Genomic DNA, 23,720 nt, shown 5'->3' with positions numbered 1-23,720 from the left:
GGAAATCATGAAAATTACCAGAGCTCAGGGAATTACACTCACAAGTCCATACTCCATCTTCAACGGTGTAGAACTTGTTTATTTTAGCTCCTCCCCAAGCAGCGCTGAAAGCGCCACTTCTTTAGGAGTGCCCAATAGCTGAACCCTCACCCCTCTTCAGAACTTTTTTAGCTCTCCCTTTGTTCAGACATCATGTCTTCTCCTCCGTCTCCTAGTGATTCCGTTTTGCGTGATAGGGCTTTGCGCTCTGCTTCTCTTCTTCGTGAGCGGCGACGTCGTGAAGCACGTGAGCCTTCTTTTGATTCCCGTATTGAAGAAGGTGAATTATTGAGCATCCCCAGCCGTCATGATGATGGTGCTGTTGCTGGGCCTTCGTCGGACTTGGAGCATCGTTTTCGCCATCGTCACTCGTCCGTTGATTCGCATTCCCGTGTAAGTAGATCACGCTCTCGTTCACGTTCGCCTTTACGTCGTCCGCCTGTTGAACCGTCGGCTGAAACTTTTGTGGTTTCTGAGTCGAAGACTCGTCTTATACGGAAATGGATGGTGCAAGGTATTCCGAAATCTGAATGCAAGTCTTTGCGTCATGCGTACGCTCCGTCTTTTGATGGGGATTTTGATTTGTTATGTCCGAAATTGGATGAAACGATGGTCCGTTATTGGAAACAAGCTGTTGGAAAAGATTGGCGCTCTAATTTGAATGATTTTCAAGAAAAATCTTGGCAGTCGGTTCAGTACCAAGTCTTAGATTCTTTTCGACCATTGTTACAAACCTGGAACCAATTGCCGGTGGGCAGCCCGTTGTTGAAGAATATGGAAGATTCCCTTAAATTATTGGGCGCTGCTTTTGCGGGCATTTCCAAATTGCGCCGAGCGAATGCGATGAGACACGTGGCACCAGATTTACTACCCTTGCTAAAAGATGATCGAATGTTTTCATCACGTGAATTTGAACGCCTTTTTGGAGAAAAATTTTTGACAGCGATGGTGAAAGATGCTGATGATTTTGAGAAAGTGAAGAAATTTGCTGGGCGCAGTGGCGGCCCTTTTACTACCCGATCTGAAAATCGTGGCTCTAGTGGTCGAGGCGGCCATGGATATCGGGTTCCTGATTCACGTTATCCCCCAACTTCAAGCGGTACACGACGCGGCGGCCAAGGTTTTACCCCCTCGTCCTCGAAATCTCAACAACAATCATCCAGGTATGTACCACTCTCTTCTAATTTTACCCTCTCTTTTCCGGTTGGATGCCGTTTGACTCGTTTTGGTGTTGCTTGGAGCCAATTTTCTACTGATCCATGGATCTTGTCGACTGTTCTTAATGGGTATTTCATCGATTTCATCGACTTGCCGTTTCAACAGTCTGCTCCGGCAGGATGTGTTATGTCTCAGGACATGGTGGCGGTTTGTGACCAGGAAATAGATCAGTTGCTCAACAAAGGTGCAATTTCCTTGGTTTCTCCTGATAGTGGAGATGGTTTCATATCCAATTTGTTTGTTATCCCAAAAAAGTCTGGCGGTTGGCGGCCCATTATTAATTTGAAACGTCTAAATGCGTTCATACGTTATCAGCATTTCAAAATGGAAGGTCTTGATTGTGTTCGGTATCTCCTTCAGAGGGGAGACTGGATGGTTAAACTTGATTTGCAGGATGCGTATTTCTTGGTTAGCCTATTCCCGGACCATCGGAAGTATGTTCGTTTTATATGGAAGAATTCTATTTATGAATATAGTTGTTTGCCATTCGGTCTTTGTTCCGCCCCCCGAGTTTTTACCAAACTGTTGCGACCGGTGGTCGCCTATTTGCGTGAACGTGGTATTCGCCTCGTTATCTACCTCGATGACATTTTAATTCTTAATTCTTCATATGCCGCGTTGTTACATGATTTAAAGACAGTTGTTAACCTTCTATCTTTTCTAGGTTTTGTTATTAATTACGAAAAATCGGTTACCACTCCTCAACAAATCATGGATTATTTGGGGGTGGTGGTTGATTCTCTTCTTCTTTCTTTTTCTTTGCCTTCGGCAAAAGTAGACTCTATCATTGCCCTTTGCAAGGCCGTTTTGGTGTCAAGCAAGGTCAAGTTGCGCGACTTGGCAAAGCTTATGGGAAATTTTTCGTGGTCTATTTCATCAGTGCCTTTTGCCCAAGGCCATTTTCGCAAGCTGCAACAGTTTTATCTTTCTCATTCCCACGGGGATTTGGACATCTCAGTTTCCCTTTCTCACGGTGCCAAGTCTGATCTTGAGTGGTGGGTGAATCATTTGCAACAGTCTAATGGGAAATCTTTCTTTCCTGATCAACCCGATTTAGTGATATACTCTGACGCATCACTTCAGGGTTGGGGAGCTGTATGTGACCAGACACAAACAAGAGGCCCTTGGACAATTGAGGATCAGTCGCGGCACATTAATGAATTAGAATTGTTAGGGGCCTTTTTCGCTTTGCAAGTATTTACGGCGGCTTCTCAGGACATTTCAGTTCATTTATATTTGGATAACACGACAGCCGTGGCTTATGTCAATAAGTGCGGTGGTACACATTCCCGATCGCTTACTGAAATTGCGGACCGCATTGTGCAGTGGTGCGAGGCTCGTCATATTTCAATTTTGGCATCTCATTTACCTGGGCATTCGAATTTTGTTGCAGACGCCCAATCACGGACGACGCTGGACTCGTCGGATTGGATGCTTCATGCGGAGTCATTTGCTCAATTGAGGAATATTTGGCCAATAAATTTCGACCTCTTCGCTTCTGCATGGAACGCCCAGCATCAACATTTCGCTTCGTGGCTTCCTCAACCAAACGCGTCGGCTCTGAACGCGTTCAGTTTGAATTGGAAAGATCTTCAGGGATACGCCTTCCCGCCCTTTTCCCTAATTCCACGATGTTTAGCCAAGGTCCGGCGGGACAAAGCGGATTTAGTCCTCGTCTGCCCGCTCTGGACATCACAGGCTTGGTTTCCTCTCCTTCTTCAAATGTCCATAGACGTTCCGCGCATATTCCGTCCGACTCCGTATCTTGTCCACTCGCCCAAGTTGGAACCGCACCCACTCCTCCAGTCCAGCAGGTTTCTACTGTCAGGCTGGAGGTTATCCGGAGCCGATTTGAAAATCAGGGCCTTTCATCAGATGTTATCGGCCTTCTCATGGCCAGCAACCGTTCGTCCACATCTGCTACCTACCAGTCAGCCTGGACGTCTTGGCTTGATTGGTGTGATAAACGGGATTCGGATCCCTTGTCGCCTTCTTTGAATTTTATCCTTCAATATTTTTCTCATTTATTTAATAAAGGTTTCGCCACATCTACTATTAATGTCCACCGCTCTACTTTGTCCATGACACTGGAACCTATTGACGGTAAGAAAGTGGGTGATCACCCGCTTGTGGTACAATTACTAAAAGGCTGCTACAATCTTAAGCCTCCTAACCCTCGATACGATTCTATGTGGGATCCGGATATGGTTCTTCGTCACTTTTCTTCTCTTGGTCCTAATTCGGATCTTCCCTTGGCTGTTCTTTCTAAAAAATTGGTGATGATTTTGTCTTTGTCTATTCTGTCTCGGGTTTCTGAGATTTGTTCCATCTCTCTAAAGTCGTTAAAATTTTCCGCTACGGCGATGTCATTTTCTTTTCGTAGACTTCGAAAATCACAGCGGTCCGGCCCGCTCCAGTCGTTTGTGGTCAACCGGTTTCCTGGTCTTTGTTGCCCCGTGGCTGGCATGGAATCATATATTGCGGCTACTGTTGATTTGCGTCAACCCGATGATGATTCTCTTTTTCTGTCGATTCGGCGCCCGCACCGTCCTGTTACTTCATCCACTGTGGGCCGTTGGATTAAATCATGTTTGCGAGATGCTGGAATTGATATTGAGTCTTTTTCAGCCCATTCTACTCGTGGAGCTGCTTCTTCCAAGGCTATTTTAATGGGTGTGCCCATTGATTCCGTTTTGCGCGCGGCAAACTGGGCTGCGGAATCCACTTTTCGTCGATTTTACAACCGCGAATTATCTGAGGTTTCTGTTTCGGAGGCTGTTTTGACTCCTCAAACAAATTCTCATACGACGCTTTAAAGTCACCGTTGAAGATGGAGTATGGACTTGTAAGTGTAATTAAAAATTACACGAAGTCGCGTAGCGACTGATGTGTAATTGCGATTACACAAATAATAACATATGACATCTTCAACGGTAAAAACTTCCCACCCGACCCACCCGTTTTTTCCGTTGTTCGGCATTATCTCATGGTAATTTGTTTTCTTTTATTATAGCTATCGTGGTAAACATGGCTTCAAACGAGGATTTAGTTCGAGCCGCTGATTTCCTGCTACCTTTTTTGTTCGTCATTCGGCTCCCGTTTCTCTGATTCGACCAAGACATTATTTAACTTCATTATCTAATTGTCCCTTGAAGTTTATTTCTTTGGGTCTTTTTGATTTCATATGTGGATGTTCTGTTCTTCATTTTTTGCCATGTTTTTCTTTCCCCTTCTTCGAATTTGTTTGTTTCGTTTGTCGAGCATTTTAAAAGTTCTGAAGAGGGGTGAGGGTTCAGCTATTGGGCACTCCTAAAGAAGTGGCGCTTTCAGCGCTGCTTGGGGAGGAGCTAAAATAAACAAGTTCTACACCGTTGAAGATGTCATATGTTATTATTTGTGTAATCGCAATTACACATCAGTCGCTACGCGACTTCGTGTAATTTTTAATTTTTCGGGACTGGACAGTCTTTTGGGCTAGTTCCTAAATGGAATCCAGATCCAGGGATTCCGAACACAGTCTTCATCTGTTCACGGAAACAGATCCGTTTAGATTGTCGGTCAAAAACGGATCCTCCAAGTGGTGGGGAACGGAATTGTTTCCGATCACTCTGCGTACGGCTCATTCCGATTCGTTTCCGTTCAACATAATCTCCGTGGTGGACGTTCCAATTTTGTGGGATTGTTTAGCTATGTCATTATTTACGTTTATTGTTTTTGTTTTTATTTGGTTTTAAAGTGAGTTATATTTGTGTTTGTATTTTTAAAATCTATATATAAGTTTAAAAAGAATAAACTTTTTTAGTGAAAAAAAAATTGCTGTATAGACCAAGATCGGATGCTGAGTTGCCAAGGCTGAATTCCGACCTGCGGTATTTGTCCTCTCGGGCCCTATAGGAGGGAAATGAAAAATAATATATTTAATTAAGTTATAGTTAGTTTTATTACAAAATCTTTTGGAATCGTGTACTATACCTCTGTGCTGATATAATACAAAAAATTTTATCTCCAAAAAAGCTGTTATTTTTCCAGGAAACTTTTTGAAAGATACTTGTTTACCTTTCCACAACACCCCCCCTTCCCCGTATTACAACTGTAGAACAAGAAGCAGACGTTTTTCTAAGTAAATTTCTTTTTCCTTATGAATAAGTCCTTTAGCATAATCAGATAACTTAAAAAGACTAATTGTGTCAAATAACTCATTACCGACATCACAAACTACACTACTCATGACATAAAAAACGAAAACAGTTTGACACTACAGTCACTAGTCACAGTAAATCACTTTACGTCTGCTACGGTACATTGTAAACAAGTACCTTTCAAAAAGTTTCCTGGAAAAATAACAGCTTTTTTGGAGATAAAATTTTTTGTATTATATCAGCACAGAGGTATAGTACACGATTCCAAAAGATTTTGTAATAAAACTAACTACAACTTAATTAAATATATTATTTTTCATTTCCCTCCTATAGGGCCCGAGAGGACAAATACCGCAGGTCGGAATTCAGCCTTGGCAACTCAGCATCCGATCTTGGTCTATAGACCAGTTTCGGATGCTGCGTTGCAAAATTTAAAAAAATCCAGGGGGTTTCGATTGCAGGGGGAGATAGGAAAAAAGGGGGTTTTTGATTTATTTACCCTAGTAGTACTTTTCCAATTCAGGAAATGTTCTAGAATACTAGTATACTACACTTTAAGACATTCTGCGTCTTCTCCAGTCCTTATAAATAGTTAATCATCCCTAGTTTATCCATGAAAATTAATTCAAGTAAAAGGCTAGGGATACTGTTTAGTATTTTTTGCGTTTCTAGTGTCAAGAAAATATGTAAACATGGGTGATTCAAATGTGGATATGGGGATAATGGATAAACTAGGGATGATTAATTATTTATAAAGATTGGAGAAGACGCAGAATGTCTTAAAGTGTAGTATTCTAGAACATTTCCTGAATTGGAAAAGTATTACTAGGGTAAAAAAATCAAAAACCCCCTTTTTTCCTATCTCCCCCTGCAATCCAAACCCCCCTGGATTTTTTTAAATTTTGCAACGCAGCATCCGAAACTGGTCTATAGAGCAACTCCATCTCGTTCAGGGACCTGAACGCTGTCAGGCAAAACATGACGACAACTCCTGATAGGGTTCAGGTCCCTGGCCTCAATTTGCAGCAAGAGATAGGCAGCTCAATTCGCTATACTAGCGCAACTTGCCTTTCGCATTCAGTTGCAACTCCATCTCGTTCAGGGACCTGAACCCTGTCAGGCAAAAACACAAAACCCCCGAGCCGTTATTTTTTTGTTTTGTGTTTGTTATTATTTATGATTATTGTTTATTTTTCTTTCTGTTTCCTTTCCGTAATACAATGCCTTTTAACCTTATAATTTTGTTTTCATTTATTAGAATATTACTTAATTAATCAATGGTATAATTTCATTAAAATTACTATAATAATTGTGAATTTCCACTCATGGGCATTCGGGTAGTGGAACCGGTTTCAAAACCCGATATCATTACTGTGTACCCTATTTGACTTGTTTTTTGCAATACATCATAGTTTTATTTATTTTCCTTCACTTGCACACACATTTTAAGTTAAGGCTGGGCCATGTCTTTTAAAGTGGGTATTTTAAACGAAAGAAAACCGCTTGATAATGATAAGCACCTACCCGAGTAATGACCGATCAGCTATTTTTCAGGTAGGTAGGTCGGTGCGGTTTAACGTGTCTCGGGTAATCCCTCTATCCCAGTACACAAAATTAAAATAGCTTTATAGGTAACCATATTAGGTCTAAATAAAAAAAATTTACAGAAATGGATAGCCGATTATGGGGGCTATCCACTTCCGTAAAATTTTAACTTAAAAAAATACCTAACCGAGTAGTAAACCGATTGGATATTTTTATCGGTGTGGTTTGACGGATCGTGAACTGAATGAATTATAATCAGTAAACTATAAGCTCTATATTTGAAAAAAATTGCAGGAATGGATAGCTCTTGATAAGATCTATCAATTTGTTCAAAATTATTACATAACAAATTTTTACTAAGGTAGTAAACCGGTTTACAATTTTTTGTTAAGGTCGGTGCGGTTTTACAGGTATCGGGTAACCCTCACCTCCCTGATTTATGTAAAACTTAAATAATTTTTTGCGGAAAAACTATAAGTCCAAATTAAATAATTTTTACAGATATCAATAGCCCTCATCAAGATCTATCTATTTCTATAAAAAACTTTGACTAAATATTCATAGAAAAAAAAATTTAAAAAGGATTATATTTTTTCCTTTTGTCAATAGGGTCGAGTATATCCATAGAGCGCAAAAACTATAAAAAAATGTCTTGTCTCAAGTTTTTTGTTTATGAATATTTTTTCAAAATTTTTACAGAAATGGGTAGCTATTGATGAGGGCTATCGAAATCTGTAAAATTTATTTAATTTGGACTTATAGTTTTTCCGCAAAAAATTATTGAAGTTTTACATATATCAGGGAGGTGGGGGTTACCCGATACCCGTGAAACCGTACCGACCAAAGCAAAAAATTGTAAATCGGTTTACTATCCTAGTAAAAATTTTTAATGCAATAATTTTGCACAAATGGATAGATCTAATCAATAGATATCCATTCCTGTAATTTTTTTTCAAATATAGAGCTTATGGTTTACCGATTATAATTCATTCAGTTCACGATCCGTCAAACCACACCGACAAAAATATCCAATCGGTTTACCACTCGGTTAGGTATTTTTTTAAGTAAAAATTTTACGGAAGTGGATAGCCCCCATAATCGGCTATCCATTTCCGTAAAATTTGTTTATTTAGACCTTATATGGTTACCTATAAAGCTATTTTAATTTTGTGTACTGGGATAGAGGGATTACCCGAGACACGTTAAACCGCATCGACCTACCTACCTGAAAAATAGCTGATCGGTCATTACTCGGGTAGGTGCTTATCATTATCAAGCGGTTTTCTTTCGTTTAAAATACCCACTTTAAAAGACATGGCCCAGCCTTAACTTAAAATGTGTGTGCAAGTGAAGGAAAATAAATAAAACTATGATGTATTGCAAAAAACAAGTCAAATAGGGTACACAGTAATGATATCGGGTTTTGAAACCGGTTCCACTACCCGAATGCCCATGAGTGGAAATTCACAATTATTATAGTAATTTTAATGAAATTATACCATTGATTAATTAAGTAATATTCTAATAAATGAAAACAAAATTATAAGGTTAATATTTAATAAGCATTGTATTACGGAAAGGAAACAGAAAGAAAAATAAACAATAATCATAAATAATAACAAACACAAAACAAAAAAATAACGGCTCGGGGGTTTTGTGTTTTTGCCTGACAGGGTTCAGGTCCCTGAACGAGATGGAGTTGCAACTGAATGCGAAAGGCAAGTTGCGCTAGTATAGCGAACTGAGCTGCCTATCTCTTGCTGCAAATTGAGGCCAGGGACCTGAACCCTATCAGGAGTCAACACAGTCTTCACCAGTGAACTGATACTGATCCGATTCCGTGTCGTTAAAAAACGGATTTTTTGAGGGCCGTAGAACGGATTGGTTTCCGTTCTCTAACGCTAGAGTCGCATGAAGGCAATAACGTTATGCCTACCCTCTAGCGCCTCTAGCTGATTCATAATCGGATTCGTTTCAGTTAACCGATTTTTGACAAAGCAGCGCGTTGTTCAAATCAGTGAGCGGACCCGTTTCCGTTCACAGATCCGTTTCAGTTTATTATCAACTTGTTTTTATAATAAGAAGCCGAAACCTTTCCATTATTTGAACGGATTCGTTTCCGTTTCCATAGCACGTTTTTAGTAAACAAACTGTTTGCTTATTAGAATATTAACCGATTTTAATTGTGTTATTGAAAAACAAAACAACAAAATGTCGTCGAACAAGAAAAGTGATCTATTGAAGGATTTAAAAAAGAATTATATATTCAAAAGCAAAGAGATTTCAAGAGGGAAATAAGAAAAAACCAAAAGGAAAGAAAAAGTTTTCCCAAAGTTAAACGACAACTTAGTTCATCAATTCCCCAGATCTCAACAGAAATGAATCAGCCAAAAGAAAAAGAATGAAAAGAACCTCTAAAGACTGTTCCACTGAAAACGAAAATTCCCTGACAATTGATAGAGAAGATATTGAAGCAGCCAACAACTTAGGTAATTTCAAGTCCGATAGTATTCCTGTCTTGTATAAACATCTAAATATTTCCTTGATTACTTACAGATTCACCTATTCCGAGTCAGCTAGAACAATATCTGAATCAAATTCAAAGTGACTTCAATATTGATGCTGACGGGAGTGTACCTCTAGGAGAAGAAGTGAAGAAACATGAGAGACGTATGGGCCAAATTGCTGTTGATTGGGATGTGCACTGGGATGAAGTTGTCAATGGCCTTATTGCAAGCTACGCAACTATTCCATCACTGTGCTGGATTTGTAAAAGTCCCTTGCAGCTTGTTACACTCGCTGTCTCTGTTGTGTCAAGACATATTGTCAAGACTGCGACTTCCAATTCCATTCATGGAATGTGTTCCACAGAAGACAATTATTGTTTCAAGATTCCAAAGTGATTAAACTAAAGCCTAACGAGTTTTGGGATTCAACTTTAGCTGAGATAGTTACAAAAGGTATATAAATTATTTTGCATATCTTGTTAATATATTTTGATTGATGCTTACAAATGTTATTATTTTCAGAGGTTGCAGTTCCGTGCTTCGTTCCTCTGCAATGCCAATCTTGTCTAAGCATAAACTCGTTGACAATTGAACCATTGAAGAGTAAATTCATGATAGTTGTCACACTTCTAGGTAATCAAATTTTTAAAACTAAAACTGGCTCTTTGGAACGGAGCCTTCCTTCGGGTTGATATTAGACCAAAACGTAACGTAATGCGACCGTTAATAATTTTTTAATTGATTGAATCCCAAAGGCAGATTTGATTTAAGGAGAGGGAGTATCAAACTATTATTTCAAATAAGATTTGAAGAAATTGTGTTCAATTTATGTTTTATGTTATTTATTTAAAGGATTTTTTCCAGTACCCGCAATCCATTAAAATTTCAAGAGGGAAAATTGTCTTAATGAACTTGGAACTTAATCGCATTCAAGAGAAAGTTGCCAGAGCGGTCTCACTCTTCAAGATATACATTCACGGGAGCTTCAACTGTAACTCCGATTGTGATACTGACCGTGACTCAGACCGTGATTGTGATCAAGACTCCGACAGTGAATCTCATCAAGACTTCAACAGTGACTCTCACCAAGACTCCGACTCAGATTCTGATCGTGATGTCTCTGAACCTGACCCCATCACTGTATTGAATCTGTAGACGTTTTCATGTGTTTGTGATGTGGGACTATATCATTAATAAACTTTTGTCCGGTAACCAGCAAAATGTATCTTTTCTTTAATTAACATGGAATTCAATTAAATCCAATTCCGTCTATCTATGCGACTTAACGAAACTTGTTAAACCGAGATAAAATTACGGCTATCGCTGTTGACGACGATTGTTTTTTACTTCATTTTTGGTTTCCTCGTGAAAAATTGAATAAGGATCATTAGTTCCATTATTTCTTACGGAAGCAAGCATAGCGAGATAAGCCTATAGGGTTGAAAAATGGATCGGTGAAAATTACACGTGCATGCGTTGAAAATTTATTGTTTCTGAATTCAGATTCGGATTCAGTGTAAAAATTGATTAGTACATCTAATGGTTTCATAAATTTGGCGGGAGTTTGCCGTTTGTGACGAAAAAAATCTCGAAAAAAGTCGCCTAGATAAGGAAAGAGAATTGGGTCGTTTGGTTTCTATGAAAAATTTTGTCAAAAACGAATAACTCCCCCCGCTAACACCAAAAACAATGAAATTAATGCTGAATATTCAACTTTTTACGCTGAATTCAAAAATGAATTCAAAAACAATCACTTTTCTATCTATATCCGTGTAATTCACGCCCGAACGCTTTTTCACGCTGGCGCATATTACTCAATGCTAACTACCTTCGATAACAATAAAATTAATAGCATTTATTCAACTTTTTACGCTGAATTCAAATATGATTTCAAAAACAATCACTTTTCTATCTATATCCGTGTAATTCACGCCGAACGCTTTTTCACGCTGGCGCATATTACTCAATGCAAATTACCTTCGATAACATTAAAATTAATAGCATTTATTTAACTTTTTACGCTGAATTTATATCTGAATTAAAAAACAATCCGTTATAAAGGCATGTACGTGTAATTCACGCCAAACACTTTATCACGCAAACGCATATTATACTATACAAACTACCTTCGATAATATTAAAATTTATAGTCTGTATTCAACTTTGTACGCTGAATCCGAATATGAATTGAAAAACAATCACTTTTCTGTCTATGCCCGTATGATTCACGCGAACGCTTTTTCACGCGAACGCTTTTTCACGCGCACAGGCCTAATGCTATGCAGCCTACCGCTTTATTCTTTTTCAGATTATTATTATTCCATTTTCAGACTTAAAGAGGAGGGGGGCTGAGCTTACACACCCAAACTTTAAGCTAACTGTTCGATTACTTATCTTTGATAAAATCAATTAAATAGTATACCATTTTCGTGATTCTCAGATCACAAAGATTACGCTGATGCCCACGGAAATGTTAGAAATAAGGTTTTGTTTCCCGAATATGTAAAAATTAATCAACCAATCGCCGTCGAGCACGATGGCGGGAATTATTTAGCGTTTTTTTTCGATTGCATTCAAACGCATTAACTCCTGCCTTAATATTCGAATTCCAATTACAAATATCGATTACTCTAATAATCGAGATTTTCATTCCGTAAGGATTGCTCATTGTATTGTAATCCTACATTGCTGGTTTTTCTTAAATTTTTAATTAGGATGTAATGTATATGTAGAAGGTCAATGTTACGGTTAGAGTGATGCACAGCAACACTTCTAGGCTCTAGCCTACTTAACTCCTCGATCGTGCACTATAGAATGTTGCTTTCGTTTAAACGTATAATTTAAAAAAGTAATTTGAACTAATTCTTGTCACTTGTTTATTTGAATCTGACAGTCACCGAATGTGAAGGACGGAAGCACTTCTTCACTTATTAACGCTCATAATGATTCCAACCACCAAGCCGCCGACCACCGAATGACACACATACAATTACACATACATCAGGGTTTAACTTCCACATAAAATTACAGACTTAATATATTAATCCGTATAATAGGACTGCAATGTTGAAAAATTTAACAAGCCGTTTTAACTTTTCTTTATCACATTTTTCTGAATTGGAAGATATTGAAATGCAATAAACCACAACGCATGTTTTCACTGGAAAACACGTCTTCTTTTAGAGAATTTTACGAGTTGCGGCACAGTGTTCCAGCCACCGACGGGGGAACCGACAGGCCAACGGTAAAAACACATAATTTAATACTGGTTTGTGTCAGTGAAAGAGTAAAAGGGAATGGCAGTTTTAGTAGCATTACACTAGTGCAATGCTGGTATGGTAGTATGGTAGTACCAAATATTAAAAAAAGCAAAAAAAAAATAAATAAGTAAAGAAAGCATCAATTTACAAATTGAGTTTCTATAAACTGTTTAAATTCTGCTTCAGTCCAGCGACTTGGTACTTGCTTGATCTCCCATGTCTTAACAGCACCATTTGATGCTTCTTTAACCTCCACATATCTGCTTCCAACTTCTTCTGCGTCGAAGCCTTCCAAGATTATTACCAATGACGATTTGTTGGCGGCTACGGCGGAATTGGCTGGCTGGCCTAAGTCTAATGCATCTAAATAGATATAAAAGAATTAGTTATATCACTATAATTTACTGTTCTGAATTGTACTATACAAACTTACCGTGTCCAACAACACTTGATTCATGCAATGAAACAGCTGAGCCAGAATCGTCCTTAGTTGCATATTGCACCTCATTTTCTCCATGAAGGGTTTCTAATTTTTGTTTTACAGTTTTTAATCTATCCCATCTCTTTCCTGCAGTCCATGATTCTGCCCTGGGTCTTTTTTTTTGATTTTCCCTTCAGCAACCATTTTCTAAAAGAACCAAGAAGGGAAAAAGGTTTAAATTTTCTTAATTATCTAACGAAAATAACAAAATTTACCCTTAATTGTTCTGACATAGGCATTATTGAAAACAAAATATTGCACTCACATTAAGCACGTACGTTATTCTAATAAGCAAACAGTTTGTTTACTAAAAACGTGCTATGGAAACGGAAACGAATCCGTTCAAATAATGGAAAGGTTTCGGCTTCTTATTATAAAAACAAGTTGATAATAAACTGAAACGGATCTGTGAACGGAAACGGGTCCGCTCACTGATTTGAACAACGCGCTGCTTTGTCAAAAATCGGTTAACTGAAACGAATCCGATTATGAATCAGCTAGAGGCGCTAGAGGGTAGGCATAACGTTATTGCCTTCATGCGACTCTAGCGTTAGAGAACGGAAACCAATCCGTTCTACGGCCCTCAAAAAATCCGTTTTTTAACGACACGGAATCGGATCAGTATCAGTTCACTGGTGAAGACTGTGTTGCAGGAGTTGTCGTCATGTTTTGCCTGACAGCGTTCAGGTCCCTGAACGAGATGGAGTTGCTATAGAGCAGTAAAACATCCTACGTTGCACGTTCTCCACAAATGCGAAAATCTCATTTGTGTCCAAGTTGGTCTGCTGCGGCTGCAGCGTCTTATGGAGAAACCAACTTCTTCATGTTAAAAAATAAGTTTTCATAAATATAATTAAGATTTTCCCCCTTTTCTTCCTAGCAGTGGCCAGTGGGTACCCTATTCATTTTTTCATTTCCCAATTTTTTTTTCTAGCCCTAGTTCTATCTGATTTATTTTTATTTAGCTATTGTTTGTGAATGGTTTGTTGTTCATCCCCTCGCAGCAGACGAATTTCTGGCAGCAAACGAAATTCTTCGGCTAAAAGAGACGAGCAACTTACAAACAAAAATAAAATAAAAATAAAGCAGATAGAACTGGAGCTAGAAAAAAAAATTGGGAAATGAAAATATGAATAGGGTACCCACTGCTAGGAAGAAAAGGGGGAAATCTAAATTATAGTTATGAAAACTTAATTTTTAACGTGAAGAAGATGGTTTCTCCATAAGACGCTGCAGCCGCAGCAGACCAACTTGGACACAAATGAGATTTTCGCATTTGTGAAAAACGCGCAACGCAGAATGTTTTACTGCTCTATTTCATTTCTTTTAGAACCACGAAATAAATTTGACATTAGAACAGAAGTAAGAATATATTATTATTTGATAGGTAATATTAATGAATTTCTTACCATTTAACGAATTTTATTTAGAATCAGTGAAATGCATAAATTTTTTACAGTGTTACTCAGCCAAAGCTTTAAATTTGCATTCAGTGTGTTGGCTGCGTTTTCCATCCACGTTGGGAAGTACACTTTTTGATTAAGAAGGTAATCTATTGTTGCATTGTAAAAAAATTAACACACTTATCAAACAGGTAACTTATTTCACAAAATTTTAATGTTATAGCCCTGACATCACTCTTTTATTTTCCCTTTTCCAGGTATCGGAATCCCACTAGGTTGACCGGGGCAACAACCAACAATTGAATAGTCAATTAGAAAGCGACCTTCTAAGCCCACCATCAATAACTAAGAATATACCAATAAAGCTAATTAGGTATTTTTCAAAGTACAAATGTAATTAAATAATGAAATAATCAAAACAATTTGTTCGTGTCACTCTTCACTCGTTATATTTGCTATATGTTGTTTATGAATAAAACACTTACTGCTTACTCTTTAAAATACATTGCGTTTTTCTTTAAAATGTACTTGTGTTTACATACATTCTTGGTTATTTAAAACGTTGGAATAATAATAAGTAAAAGTTAGAATTCAAATTTGAATTACGCGCGTCATCAAAATGGCCGCCGCAATGGATGCCGGGAAGGGGCCAAGGGGGCTACATTTTATTGGAATTTGTCGTTCTTAAACTATAAAAATCAGTGTTTCAGATCTCTTTTTTTTTGGCCTGAAGATCAGATACCGATAGGTGGTCAACTACAAACCTAAAGATCAGATCAGACAGTCGAAATAAATGCTGAAAAAAAAGATAGAGATACTATCTACAAAAATACCGATCAGATACTTTTTTTCATATTTTTTTTTACCCCTGAAGATCAGATAAGATCAGATAAGATACTTTTTTTGTGATAAATAGAAAGAAGAAAAATTGAAAAAAATCCATGTCTTTGGTGTCACATATGGTTTTAAGATTAAAATTTATGCCGCCATGCCGCCTTCCAAGACTAGACAGTGAATAAAGCAATGGGCTCTCCGGGAGGAGCCTGCTCCTTTACAGGTGGATGGCGATCCTCTTCTTCCTCACGATTATCAGCTGTTTGATTTAAACTTTCCATTTCTTCAACTTCGGCTTCTTCATTGAGTACTTGTTGCTGGTGTGGATCCTCTGGCAACTCATCAACAATTCGCTGAAGGAAAGGAGCTGGATTAGCTGGTGTGACCTGATAGGATTCCGTTGCAAAACCAGCTTCACTTCTTCTTGAGACTAACTGTCTTCCTCTATGTGACTTGCCTCTTGCACGTCCTCTGCCACCAACCATGTTAATATCCTAGAAAATATCTTATATTAATACTCACAAGTCGCAATACAATACAACCAAGGGCATCAACAAATACATACCGACACCAGATGTAACTTAAACAGTGATAAATGCAGAAATGAAATGAAGTTCCTGGATGAAAAAAGGAATAGATATAGCAAATAAATAATAAGCATACTACAGAGCGAAAAATACCGGTTTAAACAGACAATTAAATGCTTTTCCTAGACAAGACACTCTTAGAGGGAACAATTAGGCTGCGAATGCTCAACAAATCCTGAAACCAACAGATTAGTAAAACATGAGCATTAAGCAACCACCTTAACGAACAGTTATGAAAGTCAGAGACGAAAATCAAATAGAAATTACCCAAGATCACAGAATAGAGCAGTAAAACATCCTGCGTTGCGCGTTTTCTACAAATGCGAAAATCTCATTTGTGTCGAAGTTGGTCTGCTGCGGTTGCAGCGTCTTATGGAGAAACCATCTTCTTCACGTTAAAAATTAAGTTTTCATAACTATAATTTAGATTTCCCCCTTTTCTTCCATGCAGTGGGTACCCTATTCATTTTTTCATTTCCCAATTCTTTTTTCTAGACCCAGTTCTATCTAGTTTATTTTTATTTTATTATTGTTTGTAAGTTGCTCGTCTCTTTTAGCCGAAGAATTTCGTTTGCTGCCAGAAATTCGTCTGCTACAAGGGGATGAGCAAAAACCATGCATAAACAATAGTTTGAAAAATGGCCAAGCGGTTTACTTTCCTAATTAGTACACCCTAAGCAATATTTTTGCAGAATTGGATAGAACTTATCAAGATTTATCCATTCTTATAATTATTAAAATTTTTGGACATATAGTTTTCCCAATTCTCCCAAAATCGGGTTTTGGGACCTTTTTTCACCGACCCGCACCAAACCAATTGCCCGTGGATGACAAATCACAAAAGTTGTAATGAAAACACACCAATATTTAATTTATTTCTGTACAATAAAATTAAACACGATATAATAAAGGTATAAATAGTTTATTAACAAAACAGTAAGTTAGAAACAATAAATTTAAACATAAATAATAATAAAAAAACATGAAAAACAAACAAATGAAGGCGGCAGTCCGACTGCTCCACACACGCCACAGGCCTAGCGATCGTTCCCAATTTGACATAATCGGGTTAACCGCCCCACCCCGCCCCGGAAAAAGGCAATCTGGGCTGAATCGGGGTGCCATTTCGTTAGCTGGGGCGGGGCGGGGCAAAAATCGAGGTTAACCTGCTTGCCCTGATGCCATTTGCAAAAATGGCGCCTGAATTCAAACTTCGAATTTGGGACGAGTTTTAATCGAGGCAACCTTGGCGAACTCCCCAATTTTCACCATAATAATCGATTTCGACTCGATCGATTATGTTTTTACGTCGATCGATTGATTGCAATCGGGGTTCAAAAATTTTCACCCTGAGCCCCGAATTTCGAAACCCGATTAGCAAAATGCGCCCCGATTAGGGTCGGGACCGATCCCTACACAGGCCACACACCACAAGCAGAAGGGTTTGAGGGGCTATATGGTGAGGAGAGGGAGAGAGCCAATCAGAGGGCCGGGATAGTCCCACTGGGATGTAGCGGTGACGGTCTCGACCCTTCGAGACCGTCTCGCGGAGACCAAGTTGTATTTCTCCCCGGCAGCCGGGGGCGCTAACATCAAAATGTGTTTTTTCCCCCCGGCTGCCTTTCATTTATTTCCATCCCGGACAAACCAAGGCGGCGTTCATAAATTATGTAACGCGATTTTAAGGTTTTTCAACCCCCTCCCCCCATTGTAACAAATTATAACAAAAGTTTGACCCCCCTAGATTACTACATAACAGAGGCTGAACCCCCCCCCTCTTTTTTCAAAAAGCTCTGTCGATTTTGTGGGCAAATCTTTGTCGTTTTTTATTGATTTCCACTTTTCGTTGAACTCAGTTTGGCAATTTGATTTTGATTTAGCTGGATAAGCATTTACGTATGCGTTATACAATTCAGAATAAATTTTAGTTTTATCCATTTTCTTGAAGTTTCTAGACCTACAGCAACTAGACAGAGCTCACCATCCTCTACTGAGACGTTGTAAAGTCGTTTCGCAATACAGCCGTTGGCTGCGAAACGAAAGGGTTCTAATTTTCTTTCTCGGTTTCCTAATAGTTCGGATAGATGGCGACTCAGGCAAATATGGTTTTGCCTTTGTTACGTTACAAAGTCTTGAACCCCCCCATCCCTCCTTGTCACAATCAGTACCATTTCGTTCAACCCCTTCCCCCCTATCGCGTTACATAATTTATGAACGCCGCCCAAGGTGTATTTCTAAATTACATAGAAGATGTATAGAATATAATATAACTTTATTATCGTGTTTCTTTTTCCTCTTAGTCTAAAACAGATGTCATCACTTTTGATATGGCAGGGCAAATCATAAACAGTAACTCTACCACAGTGCCACCTGGCTGCCGGAGGGAAAAAGACAATTTTGACGTTAGCGCTGTTGAGGAATTAGCAAAATCTACTGGGTTGCCAAACCCTAGTTGCTGTTTAGCACCCTCCTCCTTTCTGTATCGCTCCGCCATTCTGTCTCGCTACTCATTTGCTTATAGCATTCTCTCAACAGCAGAGTGTGTGAATCCACTGGATTAAACTCTGTGTGAATTCTCTTATATATTTCGTGTCTCATCATTACTCAGAATTTTCCCCATTCATGTAAGTGTCTCATGATTCATGTTCAGTGTGATGAATACAGAGAGATAGAAGTCAGTCTGTCGTGTACATTCCTAACAAGCGCCCCCCGGCTGCCGGGGGGAAATAGATTTTACCATGGACTACTATAACCAGAGTAATAGAACCCTGGTTGGTTCACGACATGGGGAAAATCGTCTGTCGTTGTGTCTAATTTCCGAAATAGCAGTCAGAGCCTCCAGCGGGTGTGTGATGAATGCACCAATCAGGAAACATGTTTGAAAACTTGAACAGCCAATCACAACAGTGATAAGGGAAACAACGGAGCAGACGACACCAGAAAAATTGAAGCTTGAAAAGAAACACTGACAATGGCCGTTGAATAACTCAATTTCTCTCGATAGATGACTCTGATTCTAGTTTCCACCACTGTGCCCCACCCCAAAACCGTCGAAATTTTAGACATACAGACCAACGAAACGCGGTATAGGGATTCCTCTCAGCGTGAACCAACCAGGGTTCTATGACTCTGCTATAACTTAAGGACGGGATTCTTTCCCTATCTCGCCTTGTTAAAGGGTGTCGGGTGAGCTATTTTCACGAAAAAAATAAAAAATATATCATGAAATGCAGCTTTAAAAGGAGATTCTAACCACGTATTTTTTTTTATAAAACGTATCATTTAAGAAGATATTGCGATTTTAATTTTAGAAGGAGGGGGAAAAGGGTGGGCCACCGGTGCCCTCTATCAACCACAAATCGAGCCAAGTTGACAGCGCTTTGAGCCATCCGTAAACATAAACACAAACAGAAACAGAACTCCGATCTCAGTGTTGTAGGTTTTCACTTACAATACACTTTGGAGGCATAATTGCTACTGACCAAAGTTTTATTTTTGCGTTATTTGCTGCTAAACGTGTTATCTCATTTCGTTTGCTTCTTTGCCCAGATTTTGTAGATGGGTTCGCAAAAAGAAAGAGAAAAGGTCAACAAGTTTTATTTTTCGAACATTTATTTGTGAACCATCGAAAATTATTATGGTAATGATTATTTCAAAATTGTGGATACAAAAAAGCAGTGGGTTATAATTTTGGCTCCTAGATGGCACCGGCAGCCCGCCCTATTTCCCTATTTTCTGATAGAAAATAACGGGATAGGGACTTTTGGGCTAGTTGCCCAAAGGACTCCAGGTTTTCCGACACTTGGACTTCTGGCACTCGACACTTGGACGACCGGTTCGCGACAGGAGGACATCTGTCTAGCGACGTCAGTGTGCCCACTTGCTTGGTAGTCGAAATCCCCAAACAGTTGCCAGATTTTCGGAAAAATCACCATTCGCCAAAGTCAAAAACACCAAAAAATCACCACCAAATTTTTTTTAGTTTTTAATACAAAAAAACGTTTTCAAAGGTTGAAAAGCGTTAATTCTTGTTTATGTATCAATTAAAACACACTCAAATTAAAGTTACAGGTTAAACATTGCTTGTAAGTGTTAAAAACAATTTCTAAATTTGGTATTCTGTGTTAACGAATGAGGGAAAACGGCGCACTATTCATGGATAATTGGTGCGTTCGATTTAACATTTTTGGCTAAAATGACAAGTTCTTTTGGAAATTGGATTTTTGAAGCTGACTTTTCTTCATTCAACATCCAAAATTTGCTTTGAGAATTGCATCAGTAGTAGGAGTCTCCTGCCGATTTTGCTTATCATCCTTGACTTCCTTCAAATGACTAAATACCCTCTCGGCTGATGCGTTACTAAATGGCAAACATAACAAGAGGTACATGCACTCAGTTAGATTAGGGAAAACGGGTTCACCGCAAGGATTTAGAGTAGAGAGAACTGCTTTCCAATAATCGTCAACTTTCATATTATACAACGCATAGCGATCTGTGACGCCAAAGTGAGATAAGGGCAGACTTGCGTGTTTCCTCCATTCGCTGTCAGCCAAATTAGGATCACAAGATTCCTTCAATTGTGGGAAACGTTTGAAAACTTCAGCAAGTGAGGCAGGATTCAACTTTCGGGCATTCTTCGGTTGTACTAGACTAGAAAATTCGTAGACTTCGTCCTTCAGGTCAAAACGCTTAGTGACTTCTGAATAACCAGTTTGGTAAAACTTTCTGAATGATTTCAGAAGTAGATTGAATGGCTGAAAATTCTGCTCAAAGGAAACGTTGCATGTCATCTTATAATTTAGCTTGTACGCTGCCTCGTTAGCAGGAGTTCGTGACTCTTTAGGAAAAGCCTTGTCTGCAGATTTCAAGCCGTCTTCTTGTGCCTTAATTTCAGCTTCTTTTCTTTCTTGGGAAAAATAAACAGTGTTCTTAAACGCTGATTTCGGCTTCGATTTCAACTCAAACATGGTTTCAGTAGCCTGTAACCCAAAAAAAATCAAAAGATTTTAGGAAACACTAATAGGATCAAGTATTACCAAAACAATTTAAGGCACTGCTTTGCCGTAATCAGCTCTACTAACCTAGGTAGATTTGTTCCAAAGGGACATACTCATGGCAGTCTAAATGATCAAGACTGGACAGACAAGACATGTGTTCTTCAACGTATTCCGTGTTCATATAGCTCTTAGCCAATGAAACGAGTAGAGACTCAATCGCAGGTTTTATCACATGAATGAGAGGCTTGTTGGACTGGAATAATTCATTCAGTTCAGTAAAAAGAGAAAGTCCTGCCGATTTGAAAAAAGAATTAAATATGCTGATTAGTAATGTTCAAATAACTGAGGAAATTTGTTTTTGTTTTACCTTGTATGAAAAACTCAAGAAGAATTTTAGTAAAAGGATCTTGCAAAAGAAACAAAATTCTGTTGTTTTTTTCTGTGGGGTTTTCAGCAACCTCAGTTATGAAATGTAAAATTAAAGCGTCATATTGTTGGAGAATGCGGACAGCGCAGTTTTTAAAAGTGAGCCAACGCGTTTCTCCGGGCTTGAGAATTTCCAACTCATCAAGTTTGAGAAATCTAAGACACTCCTTTAATTTATCTCGCCTGTCACGACTATTGCTGAAGTGGGCAGGAATAGCATGGAGAGGTTCAATAAGTTCTGGAGACAAGGCCTTATAGGAGTGCTTTGCACATAAATGAAAGTTGTGACAAGTACATTTGACTGTTGCGAGCTTGGGGAAACGGTCTCTCAGCAATGTTGAGACTGATTTGATTCTTCCAAAATTCACATTGCATGTATCAGCTGAAAACCCAACAAATCGTGCGGAAGGAATTCCGTGTTTTTCCAGCCTTGAAAGAATACAGTTAGTCAATCCATCTGCAGTCCCATCAGAAACATCCACTAGATCGAGAACATCGAATTGCAGCTTTCCTTTTTCAAGGCACCACTGGCAAACTACAATAACCATTTTAGTTTTGATAGACACGTCCGTGCTTTCATCGAATATAATGGAAAAATATTTGTTCTTCAGTTTACTTGCTGTTTGTTGTGTACAAAATTTTCCAAATCCTAAATAGTTTAATAGTATAGAAAGAAATTATCAATTAGTTTTCATAGTAAATTAGTAATACAAATTACGTATAACGTATTCTACCAACCTTCTCTTATCAAGTTGCCTGCTTTTGTATATCCTAATGTGGCTTTCTTGAATATGGGATCATTTCCTTCTGTCTGCATCACTTCAAGCATTCCTTGAGCAGAACACACTGATTGACTATTTTCACATATATGAGCCAAAATTCGTAGTTCAAAATTAGTGATACGATCCCTAAGTGGAGATGCAAAATTGGCTAAACGATCCTGTTGCTTAAGCAACTCTGGGAACTTTTCCATATTCTGTTTGTGTTGGGTACGGTCAACATGTTTTTCTAAATCTCCCTTATGATTTTGATAAAACAACGCACAAGCTCTACAAAATGCTTGATTCTCTCCAGTCTGTGGATTGAGTTTCAGCATTAGCCACTTAGCAAATTTTGGATGCTTATTCTCATTTAGCCAATCTGGATTAAACTGTCTTGGTTTTTTTGAGGATGACTTACGGTCCTAGAGATATAACATAACAAATTACAAAGTTTTAACAATTACACACCGATTCAAATTAATTAGTCTAACTATATTCTCCATTACTTGAGTTATCTTTCGCTTAGCCTGGCCCTGGCTTGACGAAACTTCCTCGACTTCGTCAGAGGACTCAGAGCTCATTTTGAATTAGTTGTAAACATTAAACAACCATATATACTTATATAGACTAGCACTAGCACAGTAGCACCACTAGCAATGTTGACATTGGTTAGTTGTGTGGTCTTGCACTTGCAGACAGTGTCGCCAGTGTGCTACAACTCCCTACAAGGTACAAGCTACAACTACCCCATCGGTTGCCAAGTTTGGTTAATTAAAATCTTAAAAATTAAAATCTCAACCTTAAATTTGAGCAACTTAAATAAATTTTTTTTTGATATCCAAAAATTCCCAAAAAATACAAAAATCACCATTATTTTCTGACACCATTTGAACACCATCAGACAGCCCGAAATCACCAAAATGGTAACAAATCACCAAAAGTGGGCACACTGAGCGACGTTAGGACTACTGGTTCCCGACGTTTGGGCGCGACAATCAATGTTGCTGAACCCAGCAAGTCCTTTACGAGATTACGACAAGTGAACTCCCGGGCCAGTGACGTTTGGACTCTTTTTCTTTCGGTAAGTATTTTAAATTCGATTGGTCTTCATATTTCATTGTAATTATTGTCTAGCTTATATTTATCTTATATTTATAGCTTGGATTTATCGGCTAGATTATAGATTCTCTTATTACTGTAATGTAAAAAAATTGAATACAATTACGTGAGTTTAGAGCCACTTGCAATAATTGTGTCATTGTTTTATTTACTTTTTGGACATGTCCTTTAACGAAAACCAAAGTGTTGTTTACGAATTAGTCAAGAATTTTATGAAATCGCAAGAATGTCTGGCCAGCGAAGGCCTGGAGTTCGTGGACGGCAAGCAGTTGTTTAAGGGGCTTCCTTGCCTGTGTTATTTTTTAAGCCTTGTGTTATTTTCTAAGTTATTATTTTTTTTTCCTTATGCCCTGCCGAAGTGTAACCAAGCACTGTTTAAATTTACGTTTGATCGTGATTGCCAT

At 38.5% G+C, this 23,720-nt stretch overlaps 2 protein-coding genes and 3 long non-coding RNA genes across 7 annotated transcripts; 2 read left to right on the top strand and 3 right to left on the bottom strand.

The window, feature by feature from the left end:
• Positions 1-187: 187 nt before the first annotated feature.
• LOC116921046 lies at positions 188-4,700 on the top strand. 2 transcript variants are annotated; one of them, XM_032927236.2, is made up of 3 exons: positions 188-1,202; positions 2,651-4,016; positions 4,271-4,700. In XM_032927236.2, the coding sequence occupies exons 1-3, from the start codon at positions 193-195 to the stop codon at positions 4,280-4,282; spliced, it is 2,388 nt and encodes a 795-aa protein (XP_032783127.1). In that variant the 5' UTR covers positions 188-192; the 3' UTR covers positions 4,283-4,700. The 2 variants fall into 2 exon arrangements, with proteins under 2 accessions (XP_032783127.1, XP_032783126.1); XM_032927235.2 differs by having other exon boundaries at positions 2,651-4,700.
• A 4,601-nt stretch (positions 4,701-9,301) lies between these two features.
• Positions 9,302-10,589, top strand: LOC123471418. Its single transcript, XR_006645852.1, has 4 exons — positions 9,302-9,430; positions 9,498-9,901; positions 9,971-10,081; positions 10,301-10,589. It is a non-coding gene; the product is annotated as an uncharacterized LOC123471418 (long non-coding RNA).
• Positions 10,590-12,310: 1,721 nt separating this feature from the next.
• Positions 12,311-13,833, bottom strand: LOC123471417. Of its 2 annotated transcripts, XR_006645851.1 has the most exons (3): positions 13,405-13,833; positions 13,142-13,336; positions 12,311-13,071 (listed from the first exon to the last, which is right to left on the bottom strand). It is a non-coding gene; the product is annotated as an uncharacterized LOC123471417 (long non-coding RNA). The 2 variants fall into 2 exon arrangements; XR_006645850.1 differs by having other exon boundaries at positions 13,142-13,833.
• Positions 13,834-15,235: 1,402 nt separating this feature from the next.
• LOC116934883 lies at positions 15,236-16,251 on the bottom strand. Its single transcript, XR_004401016.2, has 3 exons — positions 16,107-16,251; positions 15,992-16,043; positions 15,236-15,920 (listed from the first exon to the last, which is right to left on the bottom strand). It is a non-coding gene; the product is annotated as an uncharacterized LOC116934883 (long non-coding RNA).
• A 4,006-nt stretch (positions 16,252-20,257) lies between these two features.
• LOC123471118 lies at positions 20,258-20,980 on the bottom strand. Its single transcript, XM_045172033.1, has one exon. The coding sequence runs from the start codon at positions 20,978-20,980 to the stop codon at positions 20,258-20,260; it is 723 nt and encodes a 240-aa protein (XP_045027968.1).
• Between the last annotated feature and the right edge of the window lie 2,740 nt (positions 20,981-23,720).

The sequence above is a fragment of the Daphnia magna genome, linkage group LG4 (assembly GCF_020631705.1).
Source record: "Daphnia magna isolate NIES linkage group LG4, ASM2063170v1.1, whole genome shotgun sequence".
Lineage (NCBI taxonomy): Eukaryota > Metazoa > Arthropoda > Branchiopoda > Diplostraca > Daphniidae > Daphnia > Daphnia magna.
The sequence above is the reverse complement of the archived record's forward strand: the minus strand, read 5'-3'. Positions and strand labels throughout refer to the sequence as shown.

What these genes read in the sequence shown, in the direction of transcription:
- LOC116921046 (XM_032927235.2), top strand. Translation starts at nt 193, where the DNA reads ATGTCTTCTCCTCCGTCTCCTAGTGATTCCGTTTTGCGTGATAGGGCT. An exon ending in TCTCAACAACAATCATCCAG is followed by an intron (nt 1,203 to 2,650) that starts GTATGTACCACT and finishes ATTTTGTTGCAG; the next exon opens with ACGCCCAATCACGGACGACG.
- LOC123471118 (XM_045172033.1), bottom strand. Translation starts at nt 20,980, where the DNA reads ATGTTTGAGTTGAAATCGAAGCCGAAATCAGCGTTTAAGAACACTGTT.